We start from the raw sequence: 27,785 nt of genomic DNA on the forward strand, positions 1-27,785 counted from the left end.
AGGAAGGACATAGTGGAAGCAACAGGAGAGCCTAGGCTGGGCTGCTGTGGCTCACTGGGAAGTCAGAGGAAAGGGGGCATTGGAGACAAGTTCAGGGAGTTTGCCCAGGATGAGCTGCTGCTGCCCCCCTGCTACCCTGGTTGCAAGTCTTGTGGGATCCCTTAGAGTTTAGGGGATACGTGCCTGTGGAGGAAGGAGGGGGAAGGGAATGGCACAGGCACGCTCCCCTTGGGGAGAGCATGAGTTGGGTCCTTTGCATTGATGGTATTTATTTCTTGCAGGTGGGAATCTTAGGGGAGCTCTCAGGGGAGGCATTCACCAGCTTTCCAGGTGTGCTCTTTCAGGGTCTTGGTCACTACTGATTGGTTGGCACCTGGGCAGGGCATCAATAGTCAGCGCAGCTGGTCCTGAGGCAGCCATGGTGTCACTTGTCTGATTTTGCTGCCATTGTGGGCCGGGAGCTGAAATACAACTGAGGCCTAGCTGTTATCGTTAGGGAGGAAAAGGTCAGGGTGTCTAAACTGCATGACCAGCAATATGCTAGGGAAGGAAAGGTTACTGTGGGGGTGAGGTTATCATTTTCCCAGTTTTGCCCCTTGCTAGGCACCCAGGGCTTTTGGTCTTGGTGACGTTCTATACCTGGTCCATTGTCCTTGCTCTGCTCATGCCTGTCTTAATGCCTATAACACTGTGACCTTGGGGAGTCCTCAGGCCCTGTAAGCCTTATGTTACTTCATCTGTCACATGGGCAGGAGTGGGGTAGAGGTGAGTGGGGAGGGTGGATGCTGCCAGCCAGTTTCTGAGGAAGCCTGAGTGCTGCCCTGTGATTCCTGCCCCAGATCAGCTCTCACTCTGCCCATGGCTCCCCATCAACCTCCCCATAAAACCAAACTGCACTCCAGGCCCTGCCCACCCCCACCCTCATCTTCCTCATGCTCTCCTTTAATCGTGATTCCAGCCACACCAGCCTCCTCACGTCAGGGCCTTTGCCCTCCTTTTGGAGTACCCTTCCCTCTGTCCTCTCCCTTTCCCAGTCCCATCACCCCTTGTGCTATGCCACTGACCTCTGATGCCATCTGTATGTTTTCCTGTTTGTCTGCCCCCCACTCTGTGTGGGTAGGCTCCTGTCTCCCCCACTCTGCTCCAGCTTCCTGTAAACATTTCTGAACATTTACCTGAGTAAATTAATAAGTACACAGGGTGGTTGGAGAGAAGGCCTCCCGCACAGCCCAGGGCCCACTCCTGGGCTCTTTGCCAGCTTTTCTATAGCTGCAGGCCTCTTTGGGGATGGGTGGCTCCCGTTTATCAGTTCTTCCCACCTTAGCCAGAGGAAATGGGTGTCTTCAGGGGGTGCACTTAGGGACTGTTTAGATGTCCTCAGCCTGGTTATCCCATGTCCAGCTGAAGACCCCACATTTCCCAGACGTTGGCCAGGCCTAGGTTCTAGTCCAGGGGTGGGCAAACTTTTTGACTCGAGGGCCACAATGGGTTCTTAAACTGGACCGGAGGGCCGGAACAAAAGCATGGATGGACTGTTTGTCTGAATTAATATAAATTCAAAGTAAACATCATTACATAAAAGGGTACGGTCTTTTTTTTTTTAGTTTTATTCATTTCAAACGGGCCAGATCCGGCCCGCGGGCCATAGTTTGCCCACGGCTGTTCTAGTCCCTGCACTGCCACCTCAGGTTGACCTTGGCCGACTCAACTGAAAATGGACTGTTTGTCACTGCACTGGGCCATAGTTCCCTGCAAGGCCTGGTTGGGGGTGTGCCCAGTACAGTACCCCTCCCCCGCCAATCAAGTAGTACTCCCTGACCTTGTTGATGACATAAAAACGTGGGCTGAGGGGAACATGACTGCAAGGGAGGTGCCAGCATGTTTGGGCTGTGCCTCCGTTGCTGGTGCTCTTGGATGAGCGGCCAGGACTCTCAGAGCCTCTGGAGACTGAGATTGCCTTGAAACCAGTTAGGCATGGCTGTAGTCACTGTTGTGTCCCTCCAGCCAGGGAAGGGCCTAGGGCCGTGGTCGACAAACTGCGGCTCACGAGCCACATGCGGCTCGTTGGCCCCTTGAGTGTGGCTCTTCCTAAGCCTTAGGAGAACCCTAATTAAGTTAATAACAATGTACCTACCTATATAGTTTAAGTTTAAAAAATTTGGCTCTCAAAAGAAATTTCAATCGTTGTACTGTTGATATTTGGCTCTGTTGACTAATGAGTTTGCCGACCACTGGCCTAGGATCCTTGGTTGCAAACATCTCTGAGAGGCATAGCCTGTGAACCCCATTTTTCCAGATGTGAAATAGACTCACTGGCATTTGGGGGGCCGAAGCAGGATGAGAACCCAGCTTGGCCTGCCTCTGCCACTCCTCTGTTGCCAACCTGACCTTGGGCAAATGGCTCTCTGGTCTCGGTTGATTAAGCCTTGTGCCTAAGCCTAGTTCATTGCTGGTGTGTGAGATGATTCCCAGGATCCCAGAGAAGTAGAGGGAACTAGGGGACAAAGAGGCGGTGGCCTGCCCAGGGTCAGCCAGGCCAGCTCAGAAGAGCTAGGATCCTGAGCACACTGGCCAGGCACAACCAAGGTGCCCATGGTGGGGTATCTATCAGTTGCTGATGCCAAGGGGCTTTGCCTGACATTGTTGGAAGGGTGGAGGAAGGTTGGCTGGTGCCAGCTTGCTGACAAGCAAACAGAAGCCAGAGCGCAGCCAGTGTTTCTGGCACTAGAAGGAGCAGCTGGGTGCTGGGATGCTGCCTGACCCTTGCCTCAGTTGGCACTGTCCCTGGGGGTACCATGGGATTTTCCAGGAGCTTGCTGCTTCCCTCACAGAGCTTGGCAGATGGGTACTGTGAGTGAGGACTCCTTCAGCATTACTATCTCCCTCTTCAGGTGGCAGACTACACTCATAGTTGGTCTATATCCACATTCCATAAAGTGCTATTTATAAAAAAGGAAACCAAGTTCCTGAGAACAACTTGTCCATCACAGATGTTCAGTGAGTTCTCACTGCAGACCAATACATTTGTGAGTTTTACTTCCATTCAATTCATTAATGCTGCCATCAACCCTGGGAGGTAGTTGGAGAAACTGAGGCAGGGAGTTTGAGTCACTTGCTGAAGATCCTGTGGCCAGCAAGTCAAAAAGAGCAGGGATCAAACCCAGCCCTGCACCCTTCTAGCAAGGAACATTTGTTACATGAGGCTAGGTTTTCTTGTCTGAAAAGTGGGCACTGTCACCCCCATTCCCCAGATTCCAAGAATCCGGAAGTCATGTGACATGGTGTTTGGGAAGGCCTGGCAGGGACCTGACACTTCAGTAGGTGTTCGGCAGACTCTGGTTCCTCCTTTCCTCTGGGGGGCAGAATGGAGACCAGGGTCTTGAAGTTTCAGGGAAGCTAACCACAGCTAGGAGGTATGGAAGGGGAGGGGAGGCAGGGATATCATGGGAATACTAGAGGCCCGGTGCACAAAAATTTGTGCACTCGGGAGGGGAGGAGGGTTCCCCAGCCCGGCCTGTGCCCTCTCGCAGTCTGGGACCCCTCGGGAGATAACGACCTGCTGGCTTAGGCCTGCTTCTGGGTGGCAGAGGGTAGGCCCAGTCCCTAGGTGCAGCCCCTGGTCGGGCTCAGAGCAGGGCTGATTGGGGAGTTGGGGCACTGCCCCGTCATGCACAGAGCAGGGCAGATCGGGAGGTTGCGATGCCACCCTCAGTCACGCTCAGGGTAGGGCCGATTGGGGGGTTGGGGCACCACTCCCTGTCACACTCAAGGCAGGGTCGATGGGGAGGTTGCGGCGCCACCCCCTGTCATGCACAGAGCAGGGCTGATCAGGGAGTTGGAGCGCTGCCTCTGTCACACACAGAGCAGGGCGGATAAGGGGATTGGGGTGCTGCACCCTGTCATACTCAGGGCAGGGCCAATGGGGAGGTTATGGCTCTACCCTGTCACACACAGAGCAGGGCCCGTGGGGGGGCGGTTGGGGCGCCGCACCCTGTCACACACAGAGCAGGGCCAATCAGGGGGTTAGTGCGCTGCACCCTGTCAAACACAGAGCCGCAGGGCAATCAGGGGGTTGGGGAGCTCCCCCCGTCACACACAGAGCCGCAGGGCAATCAGGGGGTTTGGGCGCTGCCCCCTGTCATGCTGATCCCGGTGTCGGGAGGCATATTACCCTTTTACTATATAGAATAGAGGCCTGGTGCACCGGTGGGGGCCGGCTGGTTTGCCCTGAAGGGTGTCCTGGATCAGGGTGAGGGTCCCCACTGGGGTGCCTGGCCAGTCTGGGTGAGGGGCTGAGGGCTGTTTTCCGGAAGCGAGTGACTGAAGCTTCCAACCGCTCCTTGTTTTCTTTCTTTTTTTTTTTTATTCTGGGCCAGCTTTAGCTCTGAGGCCTTACTGCTGAAAACATCAATACAATGTTGCTAAAGCCTGGCTGAATGAAAGCCGGTTTCTGGGGTTTTATTTACCTCCTTATTTGCAACATAGTATATAGTTGCTTAGAGTTGCAACTGAGAGGCCTGCAAGTGAGGTGGGGAATGTTGGAGTCTGCAGCAAGCAAGCCTCATGCTTGCTTCAGTGCCTGGCTGCCGGCCGCCATCTTGGCTGACAGTTAATTTGCATATACTCACTGATTAGCCAATGAAAAGGGTAGTGGTCGTACGCCAATTACCATGTTTCTCTTTTATTAGTGTAGATCATAAGTCAGATGGTGGTCTTGGGCTAGTGACTTCCTATAGTATGAGCCCCAGTCATTTCCTCCAAGAGATGTCATGGATTAAGCACTTACCAGCAGCTAGTACAACCCTGAAATGTGAGCCCTTATTAAGGCTTAGCTCAGTCTTGCTCCCTCCCAGGACTCCTGGTTCTGGACTGGATTTCCACCAACCCCAACCTGAATCTGGCGTAATAAGAGCCAGTATCTGGGAACATTTGTAACCCTCTCTCTCCTGGAGATTAAGGGAATCCAAGAGCAGGTGGGCTTGGGGGAAATTCCAGTGACAGCAGAACACTGGATGACAGATGGCTCCCTAAACTGCTGGTGTCTGACTGCAAAGAATTTCATGAACCACACCTCACAGAGAAGCTGAGGCTCACAGGCCTGTTGTGACCTCCTGTGGGTCAAAGGCATTCACCAGAGGATCAAGGCAAGGACTGGGATATAAATTCTCCAGGTGTAAGAATCATTGTCCAATGAGGAAAAAGGCTCAAAGTGTCCAAGGTTGTGCGGTGGGTGGGTCAATGGTTGAACAGGAATTGGAACCTGAGTCTCTCAGGCCTCCAGGGCTATTCTTTGACACTTGCCTTATCCTCTTCCAAAAAGCAGACTTCTGGATTCACACCCAGATCCAGCTACTGAAGTGCGTTGCGCTCTTGGGCAAGGAGCTTGACCTCTATGCTCTGGTTTCTGTAAAGGGGGGCCAATGGTAGCTTTAAACTCATGGGATTGTGGTTAAGATTACAAAAGGCTTATAGCAGGGAAGAGGCCGGACTGGGATGCCATTGGATCGAGGGACAGAAAGCTTGAACTCGGAAAAGTCCAACACTTCCAGAAAATCACAAATCGAACGAGTAGGACTCCACTTCTTTCCACGTCTTCACACCAACCGGGAGCCGCAGAGTGCCAGCCTTAGTGAACTCCAGCGAGTTCACCTCTCCCTGTCGTTTGCAACGGAATAATAGGGAGTGATTATCCACGAGTCCTTCGGCCGAGATGGCCCAAGTTCACTCTCCACCGTCTCAGGGGACTTCATGTGGGGCGTAGGAGGGCACCTCTAGCCGCCATGCTCCGGGCCTGACCGCACCTTGCACACTTGAGCTCCGCCCGTGGCACACCGCCCACGGCCCCTGCGGCTGGCCACACCCCTTCGGCTTCGCAGCCAATCCTCGTCGCCCTCCAGGCTACTCCCTCTGTTTCACTGGAGCCAGTTGCTCCAGCCACCTTGGAGCCCCGCTCTTGTTCCCCAGCGATTGGTCGTCAGGGCTGCTTGTCTTCTGCCAGTGCTCCAATTCTCGCCAGCCTCCAGGCCCTCACCTCCTAGCACCTCCGCTGGGCGGGACCACCCTTGACACTCCGAGTCTCTCACAACAGTCCCGCCTCTACCCCAGCAGCGATTGGCTTTAGGGGTTGCCCGTCTGCTTTATGCCCACCAATCATTGCCATCTCCATCTCTGATTGGTCATCGCACAGCCAATAGGGGTGCGTCATGGACCCCTCCCGCGGCGCGCGCCGGAGGGGTACGCGAGGCGGAGTTGTGGTGGCTGGAGGCGGCAGCGGCGGCGGTGACAGCGACGCGTCCCAGCCGGTGAGCGGGCGCGGGGGGCGCGCGGCGGCGCAGGCGTCGGAGTTCAGGGCGAGGCACGGCCCAGTCATGGGTCTTGGGGCGGGGGTGGAAGAGGTGGGGAATGACCGCGTCACGGGAGCAAGGAGAGAACCAACCCCCCCTTCCCCCCCGCCCGTCACCCAGCGTCTGGTGTCCTCTGGGGGTCCCCATAGCCGGATCTGAGACCCTCGCCGTCAGCCCACGCACACCTGACACCGCGTCAGTCTCATTGAGCCCCCCTCCCCCCATACACCTGAGACTGTCCGCCTCGCTGACATCCTCCGGGGCCGCGTCCCCAGGCGCCCAGCACAGTTAGGTCTACACGCAACTGGGTCTGTGCTCCCACTTACGGACCCCCTCACATACCTGACCGCGCCCCCACTCATGGACCCCTCCCACATCTCCTGAGACTGTCCTACCCTCCACCCTACCCCGCCTCCACAACGGGCCTGCACTCCCACACCAACACCTGAGCCTGTGACCCAAACTCAGGGCCTCCACTAACATCTGGGCCCGTTGGTGTCTCTTCACTGACTTTGCTGACACCCAGGTCTGTGCCCCTCTCGCTGTCCTTCCCTTCAGCAAGTTGGGTCAGAGCCCTCAGCCCCCCGCCCCCCCCCCCCCCCACACACACACACCTGCCCTGTACCCCCTAAGCAACGCTCCAGTCGCTTCACACTCCCAGGCAGTGCACCTGCGGGTACTTTCTTCTACATGCCCCTGTGTTTGCCTCCTGTAATCCTCAAAACACGCCCCCCCCCTCCAACATTCTAAACCTTGAAATCTGAGGATCACTGCACCCCCCTCCCAAGAAAAGCTCACCCACAGACTGTCTTTTCATTTATGGTAGTCTATAAAGTGATTTATGGACTTAGAATAATCCCATCCCAGACAAACCCAGAATTATTTCCATTTTAATTTAATTGAACAAACCTAAAGTGACTTGAATTGGGGAGGCAGAGCCCACCCCTTCCTGAGCATTGCTGATCCTTCTCTGTGGACTTCCACCATTTCTGCCCATCTGTTTATTTCTGAAGGGTTGGCAGGGGAGGGGACCCCCACCCTCTCTGCAGCTGTTCTTCAGGCATCATGTCTTTGACTGGGTCCAGAAAGACTGAGCTGGAAGAGTAGCCCCTGGTCGCTGCTGGAAAACGAGCCTGCCAGCCCTGGGGTGGGGATGGGGGTGCTGGGGGAGTGTGGCTTCAATACCTGGGGTGGTGCCTCTAGCAAGGTCACTTGGAAGGAAGTTGCAGGGCCTCTGGCCCCCACTTTTGCAGACTGAAGCCCCTCCTTGACCCAAGGGAGCTCCTTAGACCCTTAAAGCCGATGCATCCAGAGTAAGCAAACACTCTTCAGAGTGAGAGAGCTAATGTTACAGTTAGAGCTAAACTGCTAAACTGGAACCTGGGGTAGTGCTGGGGTAATGATTTTTCTGGAACTTTTCAATTCTGGGAGTATGATTTGCCTATGTGCAGCAGAGGAGACCGTGGCTTTGTTGTTAAAAAAACAATAAGGTGCCCTTTCCTGTAAGGCTTGCATAGAACCTCTTACACGACCACTCCATCCCCCCTTTGACTGGGTCCCACCCTTTCTCTCCCTGCAAAGATGTTGCTGGAATGTTCCAGAGGGTCATGTCACTTTCAGCTTTTCCTATGGAAACCGAAGCTATTAGAGTTTTCTGTTCAAATTCAAAAGGAGTCATTTAAAATGTGTATATGTGTATATGTAGATGTTATAAACAGATAGACATATATAAATATATGTACATATACATTTAATTACAATTTTTTTATTGATTTCAGAGACAGGGGAAGGGGGGGGGAGAGATAGAGAAAGAGATAAAGAAAGATCAATGTGAGAGAGGCACATCAATTGGTTGCCTCCCAAACATGCCCTAATCTGGGATTAAGCCTGCACCGGATGTGTACCCTGACCAGGAACTGAACCCGAACCTTCTGGTGCACGGGACAATGCTCCAACCAACTGAGCCACACCAGCCAGGGTCATATATACACATTTATATATACATATACTGTACACACATTTTATATATATATATACACATATACACACACAAAATATATATATGTGTATGTGTGTATATATATATATGTATATGTGTGTGTATATATATATATATATATATATATATTCTAGAGGCCCAGTGCACAAATTCGTGCACGGGTGGGGGCCGGTAGGGCAGGGGCTGGCTGGGGGAGGGGCTGCGGATGGTTGGCAGGCTGGCCCCGCCCCCTGGTCGAGCTCAGGTCGAACTCCCGGTCGAGGGGACAATTTGCATATTATCCTTTTATTATATAGGATATATATATATATATATATATATGCCAACTAACAAGGTAATTCATGTACATGGTAAAAAAAATCATCAAAAAGTTGTAAAGGGCATACAGTAAATAGACAGGTCTTCCCATACCTGGACCCCATCCCCTTTCAGAGGCACCATGGTTCATTTCTTCTGTTTCCTTCAGAGATAGTCTGTGTTGGGTGGGGGCAAGGGAAGGAGGGGAGAGTATTTCCTCTGCCCCTTTCAAACCACTGGTAAATTTGCATCATATTTTATCAAATGGGTATGTTGATTATTTATCCAGTATTTTTTACCAAGTTGTCACTTATATTTTCTTTTACAAACTGAGCTGCACTGAACAAATAGACTCATGTGTGAGTGAATATGTAGTGAACATGTGTGGTGCAGGCACTTTGAAACCTCTGACTTCATGGAGCTTACATTCAATGCAACCACTTCCTAGGAGTGGCCAGGCCAAAGGGCATGTCCACTAAAATGGTTAATGTTCCTCCAGAGATGTCCAGTCTCTCAGCTGTAAAGTTGGAATGCCTGTTTTCTCCTCCAGTAGCCAGGGTGTTTTTTTTTATCAAGTATTCTATCTCCAATCTCATAGATAAAAAACAGTCCAAGAGATCCTTTGGAATGTTGCTTCTTCATGTACATCTCTTAGGGATTATGGCCCATGTGGTGGTAATTAAACGATAGATTTCTGTTTCTCTTTCACAGAGTAGAATTCAATCCAAAACATATTTGAGTTCCTACTCTGCAAAGCTCTGAAGGAAATCTTGTGCTTGATGGGGCATCGCACGGAATCCCAGGAGGGCACATCCTGAGATGTTGACACAAAGTACCTTGACAAGCATGAGGTACCTTGACAAGAACAATTAGCTAGGATAACTGTTTAGTTGTTGCTAAATTTTTTTCCCACTTGGATCCAGCAAAAAAGAATGAAGATATCAGATGAGATTGAGAGAAGTCAAATGCTAAATCTATTTGGGAAGCTGTCTCAAGATTCAGTTGTTGGCAATTTCCCATTATTGGCGCCTGATGGAGGGTGTCATCAGATTGAGGTCAGGCCTCTTCCCACATGCTACCTTATTTTTTGTTCTTTTCTATTTTGGCAGTTGGACATTAGAGGAATACTGTGACGATCAAAGATATCAGCTTCTTTGAGTTTTATTTGGGCTTGTTTGGGTTTTATTATTGCTTAATAAAAAGTATATAGTGTACACATGGAAAGAACCAAGGTAGAAAGAATAATGAAACTAACACTCAGCTCAAGAATTCGAGTGACTCCCTGTGTCCCGCAGCCCCTCCCTGGTCACTGTGTCACTGTGCTATTTTTACACTTGTCAACTTTTTTTTTTTTCTTCACTGAGTACCTTTTGCTGCAGCTGAGTGCTGGGATTTCAGGGTCTCAACAAAGTTCCCCTGAAGCCAAGTTTTATGCTGAAGCTCTGCCAGGAGAGTGCCCTTGAGGTCCAGAGAGGAGAGCAATGACCTCAGGGCCAGAGACAGGTCACTAGCCAAGGGACAAGCCAGTATTGGGAGGTTTGGTCTCAGAGACTCTGCCATGTTAGTTTCCTGGGGTAACTAACAAATTACCACAAACTAGGTAGCTTAAAGCAACATAAATTTATTCCATCACAGTTGTAGAGGCCAGAAGGCCAAAATCAAGGTGTTGGTAGGAGCTATCGACTGAATTTGTGTCTTCCTTTAAAATTCATATGTTGAGCCTGGCTGGTATAGCTCAGTGGTTGAGCATCGACCTATGAACCAGGAGGTCATGATTCAATTCCCGGTCAGGGAACATGCCTGGGTTGCTGGCTCGATCCCCAGTGTGGGGAAAGCAGGAGGCAACCAATCATTGATGTTCCTATATCCCTCCCCCTCTCCCTTCCTCTCTGAAATCAATCTATATATATATATATATATATATATATATATATATATATATATATATATATATATATATATATATAAAAGCCTAAGTGACCGAACGACCATCAGGGGGCAGAAGCTCAACGCAGGAGATGTCCCCTGGTGGTCAGTGCGCTCCCACAGCCAGCCTCCCACGGCTGGCCAACCTCCCGCAGTCCCTCTCCTGACCCCACTGGCTGGCTGGCCTTGATTGGCCCCAATCACCAGCCAGGCTGAGGGACCCCACCCATGCACAAATTTGTGCACTGGACCTCTAGTAAAAATATTTTTTAAAAAATTCATATGTTGAAACCTAATCTCAATATGATGGTATCAGGAGGTAATTAGGTGATGAGGATTAGTGGCCTTATAAAAGAGACCCCAGAGAGTACCCTAGACCAGTGATGGCGAACCTATGACACGTGTGTCAGAGGTGACACACGAACTCATTTTTTTGGTTGATTTTTCTTTGTTAAATGGCATTTAAATACATAAAATAAATATCAAAAATATAAATCTTTGTTTTACTATGGTTGCAAATATCAAAACATTTCTATATGTGACACGGCACCAGAGTTAAGTTAGGGTTTTTCAAAATGCTGACACACCGAGCTCAAAAGGTTCGCCATCACTGCCCTAGACCCTTCTACCATGTAAGAACCCAGTGAGAAGACAGCCACTGTCTATCAGAGCCTTGATTTTGGACTTCTAGCCTCCATAACTATGAGAATACATTTCTGTTGTTTATAAGCCGCCTGGTCTGTGCTATTCTGTTACATAAGCCCAAACAGATTAAGACAGCAGGGTTGGTTCCTGCTGAGAGCCCTGAGAGAGAATCCATCCTGGCTTCTGGCTGCTGCCCACAACCCTTGGGTTTTTTAGCTTGCAGCCCTATCACCTTGATCTCTTGCCTCCATATCCACAGGCCTTCTTCCTTGTGTTTGTGTATTCCACTAAGGACACCAATCATTGGATTTAGGGCCCACCCTAAGTCCAGGATGCTCTCATCTAAAAATCCTTAATTATATCTACAAAGACCCTATTTCCAAATAAGGTCACCTTCTGAAATTCTGGGTGGATATGAACTTTGTGGGTCCTAATTTAACCCCTGCAGCTGTTGAAGCCAGCATTTTCACCAGGGCGTTATCTGAGGAAGTGCTTGTCCAGCTGCCTCTGCTGTTTCCAGCAAGGTGAGGCCAGCAGGATTGTAGTACATTCCCCAGCCCCTCCAGATGGCCCCTGTGGGCAGCTCCTGTGGGCTCCTTGATCACCCAACTCCCTTCCCTCAGGTGGGGGCACCTGCCCAGAGCTAATAAGGACCCGGAGAAGTGAAAGTATACATCTCAGTTTTGCTTCATGTCACCCCTTGGCAAGTACTTACTGGACTGATAGCTTGGTCCTAGGTCCTCCCAGTTTTACAGAAAGGAGACCAAGGCTTGAGGAGGCTTTTGCCCAGAGACACACATGGGGAAGCCCAGACAGGAGCCCAGACAGGTGCTCGTCCGTCTGAATCCAAACAAGTAGCTGTAGCACTGTGCTTTCAGTTGCTGTTAAACACATGCTGCCATCAGTATGGCCTCCAGGAGTGGAACAAACTCAAAGCCTCATTCTGCAACCTAAATATTTGTGTGCCAGGGCTCGGGACAGGTGCCGAGGAAGCAGACACACTGGGCTCAGAAGGGAAGGGTACGTGGATGTGGATCAGACCCTCACTAAGTGGTTAGGGCACTGCAATTGATTGATCCTGATCAGAGGCTGTGGTACTAATTCAGGGGTCCAGGAAGGTTCCCCAAGATCTGAAGCCATTAAGGAGTTCATTCGATGGCAAGGTGTTGTGAGCAGAGGGAATGAACAAGCCTGGACATGGGACACCCAGGAGAAAGATAAGGAGTTGGGAAGCCCAAGAAGGTCCTGAGAGGGACCTGGTCTGTGATGCTGATGAGAAAGGCAGGAAAAGCCAGCAGAGGAGATGCTCAGGTTGAAGCCACTGTGGACTGGAGTGGTCAGCAGACCTAGGGCTCAGAACCTCTGATGGCCTGTGCCTTCCCAGCTGTGACTTGGGTACCTGGACTGGAGACCATCCTTGAGAAGGGTTTCAAGGCTTCCATGATGAAATGTGACCTGCAGATGTCAGAGCTGTTGCTCCCTCTCCAGGCCCTGTGTCTTTGCCACAGGATGAATCGAGTTAATTACAGCCACACTGACCCAAGACCTACTAGGTCTTCGGTTTTGTCAGCCCAATGTGTCTCCCCCTCATCCTGTCTAAAGGGCTGATTCCTGGGCCTCACTCTGGTGGCTCTGACTTCAGTCTGGGATGGGGACTAGGAGTCCTGTACAGGAGAGATTCTGGGACAGGCACTCCTGGAATAGCTCAGTGCTCGCAGAATGTGGGAGATCCTCCCCCTCCCCTGTTGTTGGCAGATCCCTGTGGCCATGAGAGGGGAGGGGACAGGGTGGTACTCCTGGCTTGCACCACTATGGGGAGATGCTACCCACTGCTGGTCAGACTTTAGCCTGTGGCTGGCCTATCCTCGATCTGGCAAGGGGGTGCATAAGAGCCAGGCCTTGAAGAATGAGCAGGTTTGGGGGCTTCTCATGGCCCCTTTTTCTGGAGTACATTGGCCAGAGCAAATGATGGCCAGCCCTGAATGTCAGTCAGAGACGGCACCACTGCTGTGCTGGGTAGAGAGGATGATGTGGTGGAGTGCTTGGAGGGGAACAGGTGCTTCCTTTTGATGGACAGCGGGGCATTGCTGTCCAAGTTTGTTCAACAGTTTGGAGAGATGAACCTGGAGGAGGGAGAGTTAGGGGGCCAGATTCCAGAGGTCGGTGCTCTGCTGGATGGCGAGAGCTGGGAGATAGGGTGGTGTTGTGTGGGCTCCCACCCAGCCCCATCTGACTCCTTATTAGGCAAAACAGTACTTACTAATACCCATGACCCACTCTAGCAGCACCAGCCTGGGAAGATAGTGACAGATTGGGAAACTGAGGTCCAGAGACGTTTAATCCAAAGTCACACACTGAAACCTGTCTTCTCACAACACCAGCATGGCATGGCAAGAAGCCTGGATGGGCTCCTGCTTGGGGAATGAGGCAGATTGAGGAGGTGCCCTTCCTGGGCAGGATGATGTCTACAGGTGTATGTCTCTGCCTCCTTGCTAGGCATGAGCACTGAGCATGACCCAGGCCCAGGCCTTCCTGGGACCCCCAGCCTAGCAGGGGAAGCAAATGAAAAGTGGCAGGGAACTATGTAGTGTTCAGTGAAGGACAGAACAACTAACTTTGGGGAGGTGCGGCCAGAATGTTTAGGATGGGCTTTGAAGGATGCAGAGGAGTTTGCCAGGTATAAAGGGAATGTAGCCAAAGCAGAACTTGGTATGCCCAGGGAATTAATTCATTCACCCAGCAAATAATTAAGTAGGTGAAAGTGCTATGCTAGGCTCTGTGTGGTGAGAACACAAGGCTTTTGGCGTTTGGCCATTACGCAAGTGCACCCTTTTAGTACCACTGAGTGCCTCAGTTGTTTTAGGTTACTCCCAGCGCAGTTGGCAACAAGTGTGGCAGTACGCACTGAATGCAAGGACCAAGGACAGTGATTAATCTTAGAATGTTCTGGATCTTTTTGTATGTGGATGCTTGTATGTCTGACCTGTAGAGACTTAGCACAGGGTTGCAGTGACCAGAGTTTGTGTGAAAGAAGTGTATGCAGGCAGGAGAAACACACAGCAGCTGACTGGGTTGGGGTTAACAAGGAGCAGTGGTTATGTAAGATGCTTCAGCTCTCTTAGGTGAAAGTTAATGCCCATTAACTGGAAAAAGGGAAGGCCGTTATCAACAGGCAGATAGGATGTTAATTGGTTTCTGTTTACCAAGACATTAGGGTGTCTGTTCCACAGCTGCTTGTAAACTCCATCAACCGAGAAATTGCTGTTTGTGCAAACATGTCCCAAGAGGTGTAGCGCACTGCTGTGCAGTGCTCCCGCCACACACTGGGCATGAACGGTGGCCCTGGGCAAGAAACTTCCAAGGGAGTCTGGCATGAATGTGTGTGCACATGTGTGCTTGTGTGCATCTTCGTGTACATACAGTCAAACCTCATTTCTCGAATGTCTCCCATCTCAATTCAGTTCTCAGAAAAAAATATCTCGGTTGTTGGCCAAAACTTCAATTTTTGACCTGACAACCCTTTCATGCTGATACCTCAGCAGGACAGAAAGTGTCTCTCAGGCAACAAAGGAGAGACTGCTTTTGATGATCAGCACAATTTTAAAACATAGAGTGCTAATGTTGCTAAGGGTGTGAAAATCTCACAAAACAACAATCACAGGCAATTGAATAGGTAGAAAACTGTTGTTTCTTGGATAAAGGAAAAGCAGTTAGCCCATGAGAGCATTTTGGTATATGAAAAGTTTGTTTAGGGCTAGTAGAGGTGGTTTGATAGGTTTAAGAAAATAAGTGTTTATTTATAGATTAAATGATGCATTAGACATGTACTATATATAAGAAAGGTAAAAACGGAATCATTTGAGGGTCTGGAACAGATTAATTTACATTCTTTCTAATGGAGAAAAATGATTCGGTTTTCGAACAAATCGCTTCTCAAACAGCCTTCTGGAACAAATTAAGTTGAGGAACGAGGTTCTACTGTATTAGGACAGTCATGCCCAAGGAGCAGCTATAACGTGGGGCTCACAGGATGGGCTCCCTAAGATCCTGCTGTTGAGTCAGTTATATCGCTGAAGTGGCCCTCTACTCCACCCCACTTCACTTTGGATTTTTGTTTGAAAGATGGAAAGATTACCAGAACAGAAATACTATGTGAAAATATAAATGTTCACTGGGGCTGGTCTGCGAATGCCACCCACCTGTGGCAGGTGGGGGTGTGGGGGGGAGTTGGCCCCATTGCACCTGGCCCGTTTTTATTTCAAATATATTTTTATTGATTTCAGAGATGAAGGGAGAGGGAGAAGGAGAGAGAGGAACATCAGTGGTAAGAGAGAATCATTGATTGGCTGCCCCCTGCACGCCCCACACTAGGGATGAAGCCCACAACCTAGGCATGTGCCCTGGTGGGGAATCGAACCATGACCTCCTGCTTCATGGGTCAATGCTGAACCACTGAGCCACGCCAGCTGGGCTGGCCTTTGGTTCTTATCCACTTCTGGGAAAGACACACCGGAATCCTATTCATGGTACTTGTCAAAGGTGCTTCTGGAGAGTGAAATGAAGCTGAGCCCACCGGGCCACAGGATGCTGTGTCTGTGGTTGGAAATGCCGCCTAGGGCTGGAGGAGGGTAAGGGAAATATACAGGTCAGGCTTCTGCAGGAAATGGAAACCCATCCTGAACTGGCTGAATCAGAAAGGGGCTTCATGGGCTCCAGGGTGGAAGAGTCCAGGTTCTTCCCACATGTTTGGTCCTTGGACATCCCCAGTCTGCAGACATTGCCTCCCCGCTCCAGGCCTTGGCTCTGCGTCACTGCCCTCAGGCTGACCTACTTCTCCTCCCTGGGGAAAGAGGACTTCCCTGGCCCAAGGCCCCCCCTCAAAAATCTCTTTGGATCCAGCACCCTGAACCCGGGAGTATGAGCTCATGATCTGGCCAGGGTCCCCCAGGTTACCATGGAGTCAAGGGGAGGATAAGGCCCCCTTCTGCAAGGTGACAGAGGGTAGAGGGGGTGGCTGCCCAGGGTGCTGTTTCTAGGAAGGGGGTTGGACATCCACTACGGTGTGGCCCACCTTCCAGCTTAAAAGCCCTCCAAACTTTTAGTCGTTGCCAAAACCATCAGCAGGCGTTCTCCACAGGTGAGGAAGGTGAGCGATAGCGACTAGGGCACCTTGTCCCCCTGGTACCATTAGAGTCCCTTGGGAGTTAGGAACACGGCGCTCAGGGTCAGTGGGCCCGGGAGGGGTTGGGCAGGTGTGGGTGGCTTTTTCTTACTGTTTAAAATTATCTTTTAAAAAATATATGTTTTTATTTATTTTAGAGAGAGAGGAAGGAAAAAGAGAAAGAGAAAGAGTGAGAGAGAGAGAGAGAGAGAGAGAGAGAAATATCAATTGGCTGCCTCCTGTATACAACCTATCCAGGACCAAACCAGAAACTTGGGCATGTGCCCTGACCAGGAATGGAACCTTTCAGTGTAAGGGAGAATACTCAACCAACTGAGCCCCACTGGCCAGGGCTAAAATGTCTTTATTACAGTATAATTTACATACAATAATCTGAATAACTCCTGAGTGTACAACTCAAGGAATTGTTACACGTGTTTACACATGTAACCAGACCAAGATACAGAGCGTTTCAAGCCTGCAACTGGCTCCTCCTCGTCCCTCCCTAACCATCAAAGTAACCCCATTCTGATCTTTATTGTCACTGATGAGTTCTGTCTGTGTATGAATTTTTAAAATTGTGATTAAATATATACAACATAAAATGTACCATCTTAACCATTTTAAAGTGCACAGTTCAGTGGCATTAAGTACATTCACAGTGTTATACAACCATTACCATCATCACCATCCATCTCCATGACTTTTCATCTTGCAAAACTGAAACTGTTACCATTAAATACTAACTCCCATCCTCCTCCCCTAGCTTCTGGCACCCACCCTCTACTTTCTTTTCTTTTTTCCCCAAACTATAAGAGAAAGTTTACTTAGAAAGTGACAGAGGCTCTAGCTGGTTTGGCTCAGTGGATAGAGTGTTGGCCTGCAGACTGAAGGGTCCTGGGTTCAATTCCAGTCAGGGCACATGCCTGGGTTGCAGGCTCAATTCCCCCCCCCCCCCCCCCCCCAGTGTGGGGCGTGCAGGAGGCAGCCAATCAACAATTCTCATCATTGATGTTTCTCTCTCTCTCCCTCTCACTTCCTCTGTGAAATCAATAAAATATATATATATTTAAAAAATAAAAATAGAAAGTGACAGAGGTAGAAGAAATGGGCTCAGGAAACAAGTTACAGAAGCAAAAGAAGTGCCCTTAGAGCTTCAACTTCCTACGAATCTGATGACTACTGTAGGAATCATACCGTATTTGTCCTTTTATAACTGGCTTATTTCACTCAGCATAACATCCTCAAGGTTCATCTGTGTTGTAGCATGGGTCAGAGCTTTATTCCTTGTGTTAGTGCGTGTGTATTTCACTTACTAGTAGATGGGGTCCCTTAGATGGGGTCAGTAGTCTTTTGGGTCTGGCTTCTTGCACTCAGGGTGATGTTTCCAAGGTTCATTTGCATTGCAGCATGAATCAGTGCTTCATTCCTTACATTATGGCTGGGTAATATTCCCCTGTATGGATGGACCACATTTTGTTTATCTGCTTATCCACTGATGGGCATTTAGGCTGTTTCCACCTTTTGTGATTGTGACTGGCTGTTGTGAACCTGGTGTACAGAGATTTGTTAGAAGACTTATCTTCAATTTTGACATGTGCCCAGGAGCAGAATTGCTGGGTCATATGGTAACTCCACATTCAACTAGGAGCCTGCAGGCTGATTTGCATAGTGGCCTCTCTACATTCCCTGTGTGTGAGGACTCTGGGTTCTCTGGGCAGGTATAGGCAGACCTTGGCAGGATGAGTCAAGAGAACGTGGTCCTGTGTTTGGCTCCCTCACTTCAGGTGGTGCCACAGGTCCACAGGAGCTGGTGAGGGGCAGAGCCAGCCTTGACCCTTGACTGCCTCCCCAGCTGTACAAGGAGCCATTCCTTTGACCAGTGAATATGAGGAGGGCAGGGTGGGACCTCCACCACTAGAGCCATGAGGAACCATCGGGATGATCATCATGACCTTATCAGGGGATGATGAAGCAGGGGTGAGTGGTTGAGGGTAGCGACCCCTGGACAGGACCCACATGGGTGGTTTTTAGAGTATTTTTAAGTAAACTTAGGTGCTTTGTATGTTTTGCTCTCATACCCTCCCTGGTGGTGCAGTGGAACCAGGTGGTTCTAGAAGTGCTGACAACCGCTTCTCATTTGGGAAGTTCGGAGGGGACGGGGAGCAAAGGCCACTCATCGCTTACAGGGTCATGAGTGAGAATCCTATTGAGGGTGAGGCCCTCACACAGGGGCCTACTGCTCCCACATTGGTGCCATCTGAGCCTGCCCTCCTGGAAAACAGCCCCACCACCCGCAGGTCTCAGGCAGAGCTTGGGCGGACTCCAGAGCCCCTCCAAGAGACCTTACTCTCCGGCCCTCCCTGCCTTGCTGCACCCCTCCCCTCCCGCAGCCCCAAAAGACTGACCCTTGCCTTCCTCAACCCACAGTCTCTCCCCTCTCACTGGTCAGCTAGCTCCAGCCCCGGGCCTTTGCACTTCTTGTCTCACTGCCAAACTCCCTGCCCACTCCCTGTTTATTGGGGCCTTAGCTCCAACACCTCCCCCCAGGGAGGCTGCCCCAGCCACCCAGTCTTTTTTGCTCACTCCCTGGATTGTCTTGCTTGCTGTATGAAGACAGGCAAGGTACCTAGTCACCCCTGTGCTCCTAGGGCCATCAGTGCCTGGCATGGAGATTGTGAATGACCATCCTCCCTAGGCAGCTGTTGGGCTTCAGGCAGTACTGGCTGCTCTGGCATTTCATTGTCTTAGATTGACCTGGAATTGGCCTCCCTGTGACTCCCTTGAGCTGTCCACAGGGCCCTCACCCCCAAAAGCTGCACCTCTTCCTTGTGACAGCCTGTGTCAGTGTCCTGTGGCTACTGTAAAACAGACTGCCATACATGCGGAGACTGAGATACTAGAGGCCCGGTGCACGAAATTTATGCACGGGAGGGGGGGGGGTCCCTCAGCCTGGCCTGGACCCTCTCGCAATCTGGGACCGCTGCCTCCTAACCACTCGCCTGCCTGCCTGATCGCCCCTAACCACCTCTGCCTGCCTGCCTGATCGCCCCTAACCACCTCTGCCTGCCTGCCTGATTGCCCCTAACCACTCACCTGCCTGCCTGATTGCCCCTAACTGCTCACCTGCCTGCCTGATCCTCCCTAACTGCTCACCTGCCTGCCTGATACCCCTAACTCAGCGGTTCTCAACCTGTGGGTCGTGACCCCTTTGGCCATCGAACGACCCTTTCACAGGGGTCACCTAAGACCATCCTGCATATTAGATATTTACCTTACGATTCATAACAGTAGCAACATTACAGTTATGAAGTAGCAACGAAAATAATTTTATGGTTGGGTCACAACATGAGGAACTGTATTTAAAGGGCCAGAAGGTTGAGAACCACTGCTTGCCTGCCTGCCTAATCACCCCTAACCACTTGCCTGCCTGATCACCCCTAACCACCTCTGCCTCGGCCCCCACCGCTGCAGCTTCGTCCGGAATGACATCTGGAAGGTCGTTCGACTATCCGGTCTAATTAGTATATTATGCTTTTATTATTATAGATAATATTCCCTTGTATATGTGTACCACATTTTTAAAAATTCATTCATCTGTCCATGGACACCTAAGTTGCTTCCATGTCTTGACTGTTGCGCTGCAATGAACATGGAGGTGCAGATATCTTTTTGTTAGTGTTTTTGTTTCCTTCAGATAAATACCCAGAAATGGAATTGCTGGATCATGTGGTATTTTTATTCTCAAGTTTTGAGGAACCTCCATACTGTTTTCTCCATAGTGGCTACATCAATTTACAATCCCACCCAACACTGCACAAGGGTTCCATTTTCTCCACATCCTCATCAACGCTATTTCTTATCTTTTTTGTAATACCATCTAACAAGTGTGAAGTGATACCTCACTGTAGTCTTGATATATCCTCACCTGAGGATATGTTTTTATTGATTTTAGAGAGACAGGGAGGGAGAAAGAGAGAGAAACATCAATCAGTTGCCTCCCATATGAGCCCCGACTGGGATCGAACCCACAACCTAGATATGTGCTCTGACCAGGAATGGAACCTGCAACCTTTTGGTGTATGGGACGACGATCCAACTAATTGAGCCACCTGGCCAGGGCTGATATTTTTTTCTATTGATTTGCCTAATAATTAGTGATGTTGAGTACTTTCTCATTATCTACTGCCCATTTGTATGTCTTCTTTGAGGAATGTGTATTCAGATCCTCCGCCCATTTTAAAATCAGATCGTGTTTTTGGTATTGAGTTGTATGAGTTCAAGTTGTTTTTTAGGAGCAAACATTTACAACTGGCTTAATGTAATGTTCCATTTCCCCCTGCCCAGATACTCTTTATAAAAATACATCTTGGAGCTTGTGGATGACTTGTTTCGAAAAAGCCAACTGTGGGTTTTGAAGCAAAACCAAAGGTCTTGTGTTCCCTTCAAAATGTTGCCTACAAGGTACCATCTGGGTTTCGCCTCTTCCCAAAAGTCCTGGCCAGGTGTGCAATTTCTTGTCATGGAGCATCTAACCCTTGTCCCCAGGGTCCGGCCATGACTTGTTCCTTTCCCTCATGCTCTTCAGCCTCAGAGAACACAGGGCACTCGTGACCCCAGAGAGCATCTTTTTTTTTTTTTTTTTTTAATATATTTTATTGATTTTTTACAGAGAGGAAGAGAGAGAGATAGAGAGTTAGAAACCGATCAGCTGCCTCCTGCACACTCCCCACTGGGGATGTGCCCGCAACCCAGGTACATGCCCTTGACCGGAATCGAACCCGGGACCCCTCAGTCCGCAGGCCAACGCTCTATCCACTGAGCCAAACCGGTTTTTGGCCAGAGAGCATCTTTCTGCTGCGACAAGTGACGCAAGAGGACAGCTTCTGGGCCCAGGACCTCCGAGATCCCCAGGGACCTCTCCCAGTTCTGAAAGCTGCACCCTCATTCTAGGAGTTATTTTATGGTGTTTTTTTAAAAACATAAATTTATCTAAAGGACATTTTGTATTACTACCTTAAAAAGAAGTTTGGCCCTGAAATTTGATGTGGCTAAGTTGGTTGGGAGTCTTCCTGTACACCTGGGGGTTGCCAGTTCGATTCCTGGTCAGGGCATATGCCAGGATTGCCCACTCCATCCCGGTAGGGGGCGTGCAGGAGGCAGCCAATCGATCAAAGTTGTATTCTCACATGGATGTTTCTCTCTTTTTCCCTCACTCTTTCTCTCTCTCAAAATTAATTTTTAAAAAAACTTTTTAAAAAGTTTGGATTTAACTCTGACCTTAGAGCTTAAAATGTGTGTATTTGTGTGCATACAAAATATATAATGTTAAAAAACAAAATTCAACTTCAAGTTTTAAAAAATATATTTTATTGATTTTTTACAGAGAGGAAGGGAGAGGGATAGAGAGTTAGAAACATCGATGAGAGAGAAACATCGATCAGCTGCCTCCTGCACACTCCCTACTGGGGATGTGCCCACAGCCAAGGTACATGCCCTTGACTGGAATCGAACCTGGGACCCTTGAGTCCGCAGGCCGACGCTCTATCCACTGAGCCAAACCGGTTAGGGCAGCTTCTAATTTTAAAGATCTTATTGACTTTATTCACATTCATGAATCAAGCAGCATCCCATCTAAAGAAGCCCTGAGGAGCTGTACAATTTTATAGGCAGAAGGAGTGGGACAAGGAAGTTAATAGCAAAGAGCAGATTGTGGAAAGATCACCTTCCCTAAGGGGATAGCAAGTGTGTGTCAAGCAGATAACCTCACTAGTGCTGACCAGGTGATTCCAGATTGACTGGTTTAGTATCCCACTCCTGGAGAGGTTGAAACTGTAAGTTAGATATTAAGCTTTAGTTTGGTGATTTGGGGCTTAGCACAAGTGACTACATTTTGAGCCTGTTGTCGTCTCTCTTTTTTTAAACAATAAAGTGGTAAAGATTGCCTTTTTAATCACAGCCTATACACAGTAGTTTGAGTTTGCTGGTTGAGTCCCATTATTATGACATAAATTTAGTTGGTTGTGATCAGCTTTATTGAAATTAAATAGAATAGAGGAGAAGGGAAATGGCAGAGCAAATCTTACTTTTAAAAGATATCTTTTACTTTCTGAAACTTTTGTTTTCTTTAGGGCATGCATGCATGAGTGTATGTGTGTGTAAGTGAATATATGATGTAAAATGTATTTCCTAGTTTAAAACATTTCTTAAAAGAAATAACAGTTGCCCAACCAGTGTTGCTCAGTGGTTGAATGTCGACCTATGAACCAGGAGGTCACAGTTCGATTCCCAGTCAGGGCGCATGCCTGGTTACATGCTCTGTCTCCAGTAGGGGTTGTGCAGGAGACAGCCGATCAATGATTCTCTCATCATTGATGTTCCTCTCTCTCTCTCCCTCTCCCTTCCTCTCTCTGAAATCAATAAAAATATATTTTTTTAAAAAAGAAGAAAACATTTTTTAAAAGAAATAACTGTTCAGCTAATAAACATATGAAAAAAAATATTTTTAGAAAGAAATTCAGTATTACTAGAGACAAGGGAAGAAACAAAGGAACATTAAGAAACTTCCTCTCCCAGTTGCCTACCTTGGTGCAGAACCCTGGGCTCTTGCTCTGAAGAGGGGGAGGGTAGCAGGTCCTGTAGGGGCTGAAGGAGTCGGCATGGGAGCAGGTGGCTCTGGCATGTGGATTGCTTGTGCCAACTGAGGACACTCGCCGTGCTCCAGGCCTCATCCTGGGCCACGTGGGCTGTTGGTCACTATTTAGCTGATGATGAGCTCTGGACGACGCTCAAGGAGCCCATGTTCTTGAGCATAGATGTAGAGGCCCGACCTGGGGGCTGGGTACATACAGAGAAGACCCGGCCGGGGCATCCCCACACCAGCAGTAAAAGCGACCTGGTAACTATTCTGAACATGGATCCTGTGCAGGGCAGTAGGAGATACAGTTCTGTGAGGGGGCCCTCCCTGGGGTAGGTGCACATGAATTCATAATTATGTGGCATCTTAGGGGGAGGGGGCCAGTGGAGAGCATGGAGGGGGGGTCCCTGAATGCAGTAGGAGGGGCTTTGACCACAGAAGAGAGCTGTGTATGGGGCGGGGGGGAATCCACACATGGCTGGTGTCCTCCCTCTGTTACTGAGTGAGTAGGCGTACAAGTTGACAATTATAAAAAGTCACGGGGCGCCCAGCTGGCGTGGCTCAGTGACTGAGCATCTACCTATGAACCAGGAGCTCATGGTTTGATTCCCAGTCAGGGCACATGCCCAGGTTGTAGGCTTGATCCCCGGTATGGGGCGTGCAGGAGACAACCAATCAGTGATTCTCTCTCATCACTGTTGTTTCTATCTCTCTCCCTCTCCCTTGCTCTCTGAAACCAATAAAAATATATTTTAAAAATAATAAATAAATTAATTAATTAATAAAAATAAAAAGTCATGGGGACCCTTTTTACAAAGATGGCGCTGAAAGTGAAAAAGGAAGCCCCTGCCCCTCCCAAAGCCAAGGCTTTGAAGCAAAGAAAGCAGTGCGGAAAGGTGTCCACAGCCACACAAATGATCAGCACGTCACCCACATTCTGGCAGCTGAGGACACTGCGGCTCTGAAAACAGCCCAAACATCCTCAGCAGAGCACAACCGGGAGAAGCAAGCTCGACCACTGTGCCATCAGCCTTTCCCCCCCACTGCTGAGCCAGTCACGGAGAAGACAGAAGACAGCAATGTACTTGTGTTCATTCTGTGAAGAAGCTCTGATATTGACGTGTGAAGGTCAACACCCTGATCAGGCCGGATGGAGAGAAAAAGGCATATGTTCGACTGGCTCCTGACTATGATGATGCTATGGTTGTTGCCAACAAAATTAGGATCATCTACACTGAATCCAGCTGGCTAATTCTAAATATAAAGATTTTACACTGTAAAAACAAATAAATAAAAATAAAAAGTCATGGGAATGACAACTACAGTATAGGGACTATAGACCAGTGATGGCGAACCTTTTGAGCTCGGCGTGTCAGCATTTTGAAAAACCCTAACTTAACTCTGGTGCCGTGTCACATATAGAAATTTCTTGGTATTTGCAACCATAGTAAAACGAAGATTTATATTTTGATATTTATTTTATATATTTAAATGCCATTTAACAAAGAAAAATCAACCAAAAAAATGAGTTCCCGTGTCACCTCTGACACGCGTGTCATAGGTTCACCATCACTGCTATAGACAATACTATTGTAATCATGTGTGGTGTCAGATGGATACTAGACTTCTCAGGGGGATCACTGCGTAAGTTATATAAATGTCTAATCACTATGTTGTATATGTGAAACTAATATAATATGGTAATGTCAACTGAAATTGGGGGGAAAAGTCTGATCCCCTCCTACCTCGGCCCCTGCTGCGTTCAAAAGTCTCCATAACTGTTGACAACACATTATGAACAACTAGTCTGCTTCTGCTCTTCACATCTGGGCAGTGCCCCACCTGGATCCAGGTTGGCTCACCCATCAGTAAAAAGCTGGGTGGCTCTCTCCCATGGGGACACAGGGCACATATTCCCTCTGCCCCCTTCTTCCCCTTCACTGGGACCAGCAGCTGGCGGTGGCCTTACTGGCCCACAAGTCTTCATGCTCACATATTGGGGGCACAGCACACATTCCAGGGCAGAGGAGCCACCCTCAGCCTCTCTCCTTACACCCCCCCCCACCTTGTTGCACAGTTGCATTATTGCCCCATGCATGCAAAGAGCCCCTCACTGAGGGTGACACCTACCTCCCCATCATGAGCACAGGCAGGCACCTGTCATATTTTTTTAAAAATATATTTTACTGATTTTCACAGAGAGGAAGGGAGAGAGATAGAGAGTTAGAAACATCGATGAGAGAGAAACATCCATCAGCTGCCTCCTGCACATCTCCTACTGGGGATATGCCCGAAACCAAGGTACATGCCCTTGACCGGAATCGAACCTGGGACCTTTCAGTCCGCAGGCCGACGCTCTATCCACTGAGCCAAACCGGTTTTGGCACCTGTCATATTTTTAAGTTGTTTCATTCTGGTGACCTGGCTGTTTCTTGGCCTTGTTTTGTCTTGGATTTATTTGTTCGTGTGTTTGTTTGTTTAACTAATTTGAAAGAGCAAAGAGGTCTTTATTTCTTAGAGAAATTAGCCTTTGGCCTGAGGGACAAAATCTTGAGACAACCCCCACCCATCCCCACAGTCCCCCAGGGCAAGAACGTTCTCTTCACCCTGCAATCCTGGGGAGCTGCCAAGGGGCCCCAGGAGCCCTGATGGAAGTAGCTATCAGGCTGAAACTACTTGTTCTGCTGGGGTGGTGGGGCCCTGGTGTACCACCGCCCCCCTCCCCCCAGGTTCTTCCCTAAAAAGGGCCCTGGCTTAGTTTCCGGTGACTGCCATAGCAAATCACAAAACTGTGTGTTTTAAGACAAGGTTCAGAAACATCCTCATAGTTTGGGAGGTCAGAAGTTTGAAATTAAGGTGGGGAACATCTGGCCCTGGGGCCTTATAAGGCCCGTGAAATCCTTTGGTCTGGCCCTGCTGAAGCATTAGAGGGGAGTGAATTAAATGTTTGGCCAAATATAGCAGGCTAATTTTTAAGTTGATAATTCTGTATGGCCCACAAATGATGTTATAAATACCTAAATGGCCCTTGGCAGAAAAAAAAGGTTCCCTACCCTTGCTCTAGAGGAGGGAGAGACTATAGACAATAAAATTGTAATGTCTCTTCTAGGAGTTCTGGTGGCCCCAGCTAAGGAGAGCACCACTCCAATCTCTGCCTCTGTCTTCACAGGGCCTTCTCCCTGTCGGTGTCTCCTTTCCCCTCTGTCTCTTACACATCACTTGTCTTGAATTTAGGGCCCACTCTAAATCCAGGATGATCAATGATTCTCTCTCATCATTGATGGTTTCTAAAACCATCTCTGAAATCAATAAAAAAAATTTAAATAAATAAAATTACATCTGCAAAGATCCTTTTCCAAATAAAGTCACATTCACAGGTTCCGAGTAGATAGGTCTTTTGGGAGTCAGCTTCCTGTAGGTACCTTCCCAGTGACCTGCCTCAATGCTCTGTCACCTGCAGTGACATGCTCTTATAGGTCTACACCAGTTTGTGTGGTGATTTTGTTTCTGATCGTTTCTACCACACTGAGGCCCCTGTCTGAGCCGTCTATATTGAGATACCATGGCAGGCCCTCATAAGGTCCAGTGGGCTCCTCGAGCAGCCCCGGGTCTGAACCTGTGAGCACCTGCCTGCCTGAGGGAACTATTTATTACAAAACTGAGGTCTCCTGGGGAACATTGAGCAGGACTTGGGGGAGGGCACCTCACCCACTGCAGGTGTACAAAGGGCTGGATCTTTTCTCAAGAAGGTTCTACAGAATGCGCTCACATTCAGCATGCTCACAGGATGCAGCACCGTCCACGCCCAGATACAAGGGTGATCCCCAGGCTCCAGAGTGTTGGGGAGGTGTGAGCCACAGCTGCAGGTTCTAGAGATGGTAATGCAGTCTCAGTGCATCCCACAGGCTGACACCCCAGCAATGGGCTTGGGAATACTGCTAAGGCCTGGTTTATGTTGGTGAACAGTTTCAGACTTACAGAAAAGTTGCAAAGGTAACACAGCCCCTAAACTCCACACTCCCAGTTTTTTCAATTTTAACATCTGACATTAGTGTGGTACATTTGTCACAACTAATGAGCAAATTGTTAACCTAAAAATAAAAGCCAAGGTGAGTGGCAACAAGCATTTATTTGAGATCAAAAGGAGCAACTATTGGGGAAGCACTGATTCAGGCAGAAACCCAAAGTGTTCCAATTAGAAGACAAGGCAATGGGTATCTATATATATATAAAACCTTAACATGCAAATAGACTGAACAGCGGAACAACTGAACAACCAGTCACTATGACGTGCGCTGACCACCAGGGCATGCACACGAAACATGGCAGGCGTTGGCCGTGGTGGGATGGTGGAGCAGGTGAGCGGGGGTGCCAGACCAAGGCGGGGAACTGGTCACTGTCATCAGGGTGAGCCTCTGGTAGTTACTGAAAATTCTTTGCTCCCTCGTGCTGTGGTCCTGCCTGGGCACTTGCACCTGCTGCCAACGCCGGCCCTGCTCGCACCCGCTGCTGGTGCCCAGCACCAGCCCTAATCGCTCAGCACCATCAGCGGGTGTGAGTGGTGGCTGCTGGCCCCGATCATCCCTGAAGGCTTCTCCACCTCCCCCTACTCCTGAGGGGCGATCGATCAATCGATCAGGGCCAGCAGCTGCCTCTCACACCTGCTGCCAACGACAGCCCCTCTCGTGCCCACTGCCGGCGCCGGCCCTGCTTGCACCTGCAGCTGGAACCACTGCTCACCTGCTGCTGGCGCCTGGCACCAGTCCCTATTGCTCA

At 49.3% G+C, this 27,785-nt stretch overlaps 1 protein-coding gene across 3 annotated transcripts in view; it reads left to right on the plus strand.

Annotated features, from left to right (window-relative positions):
* Positions 1–27,785, plus strand: part of SLC25A42 (solute carrier family 25 member 42) — a 53,883-nt gene that overhangs the window by 13,753 nt on the left and 12,345 nt on the right. Inside the window, exon 1 of one of the 3 annotated variants that reach the window (XM_070416499.1) lies at positions 6,229–6,302. The exons of 1 other annotated variant lie outside the window; for it this stretch is intronic. Coding sequence is in view for 1 of the 2 variants with exons in the window: in XM_070416498.1 (XP_070272599.1) it covers positions 9,460–9,491 (32 nt within the window). In the remaining variant the exon portion in view is untranslated. Of the gene's footprint in view, positions 1–6,228; positions 6,303–9,363; positions 9,492–27,785 lie in introns of those variants that run through there. One more of the 3 variants, XM_070416498.1, reaches the window with a different exon arrangement.

This window comes from Myotis yumanensis, unplaced genomic scaffold (genome assembly GCF_028538775.1).
Source record: "Myotis yumanensis isolate MYYU_CA2020_CCGP unplaced genomic scaffold, mMyoYum1.0.hap1 SCAF_5, whole genome shotgun sequence".
NCBI lineage: Eukaryota > Metazoa > Chordata > Mammalia > Chiroptera > Vespertilionidae > Myotis > Myotis yumanensis.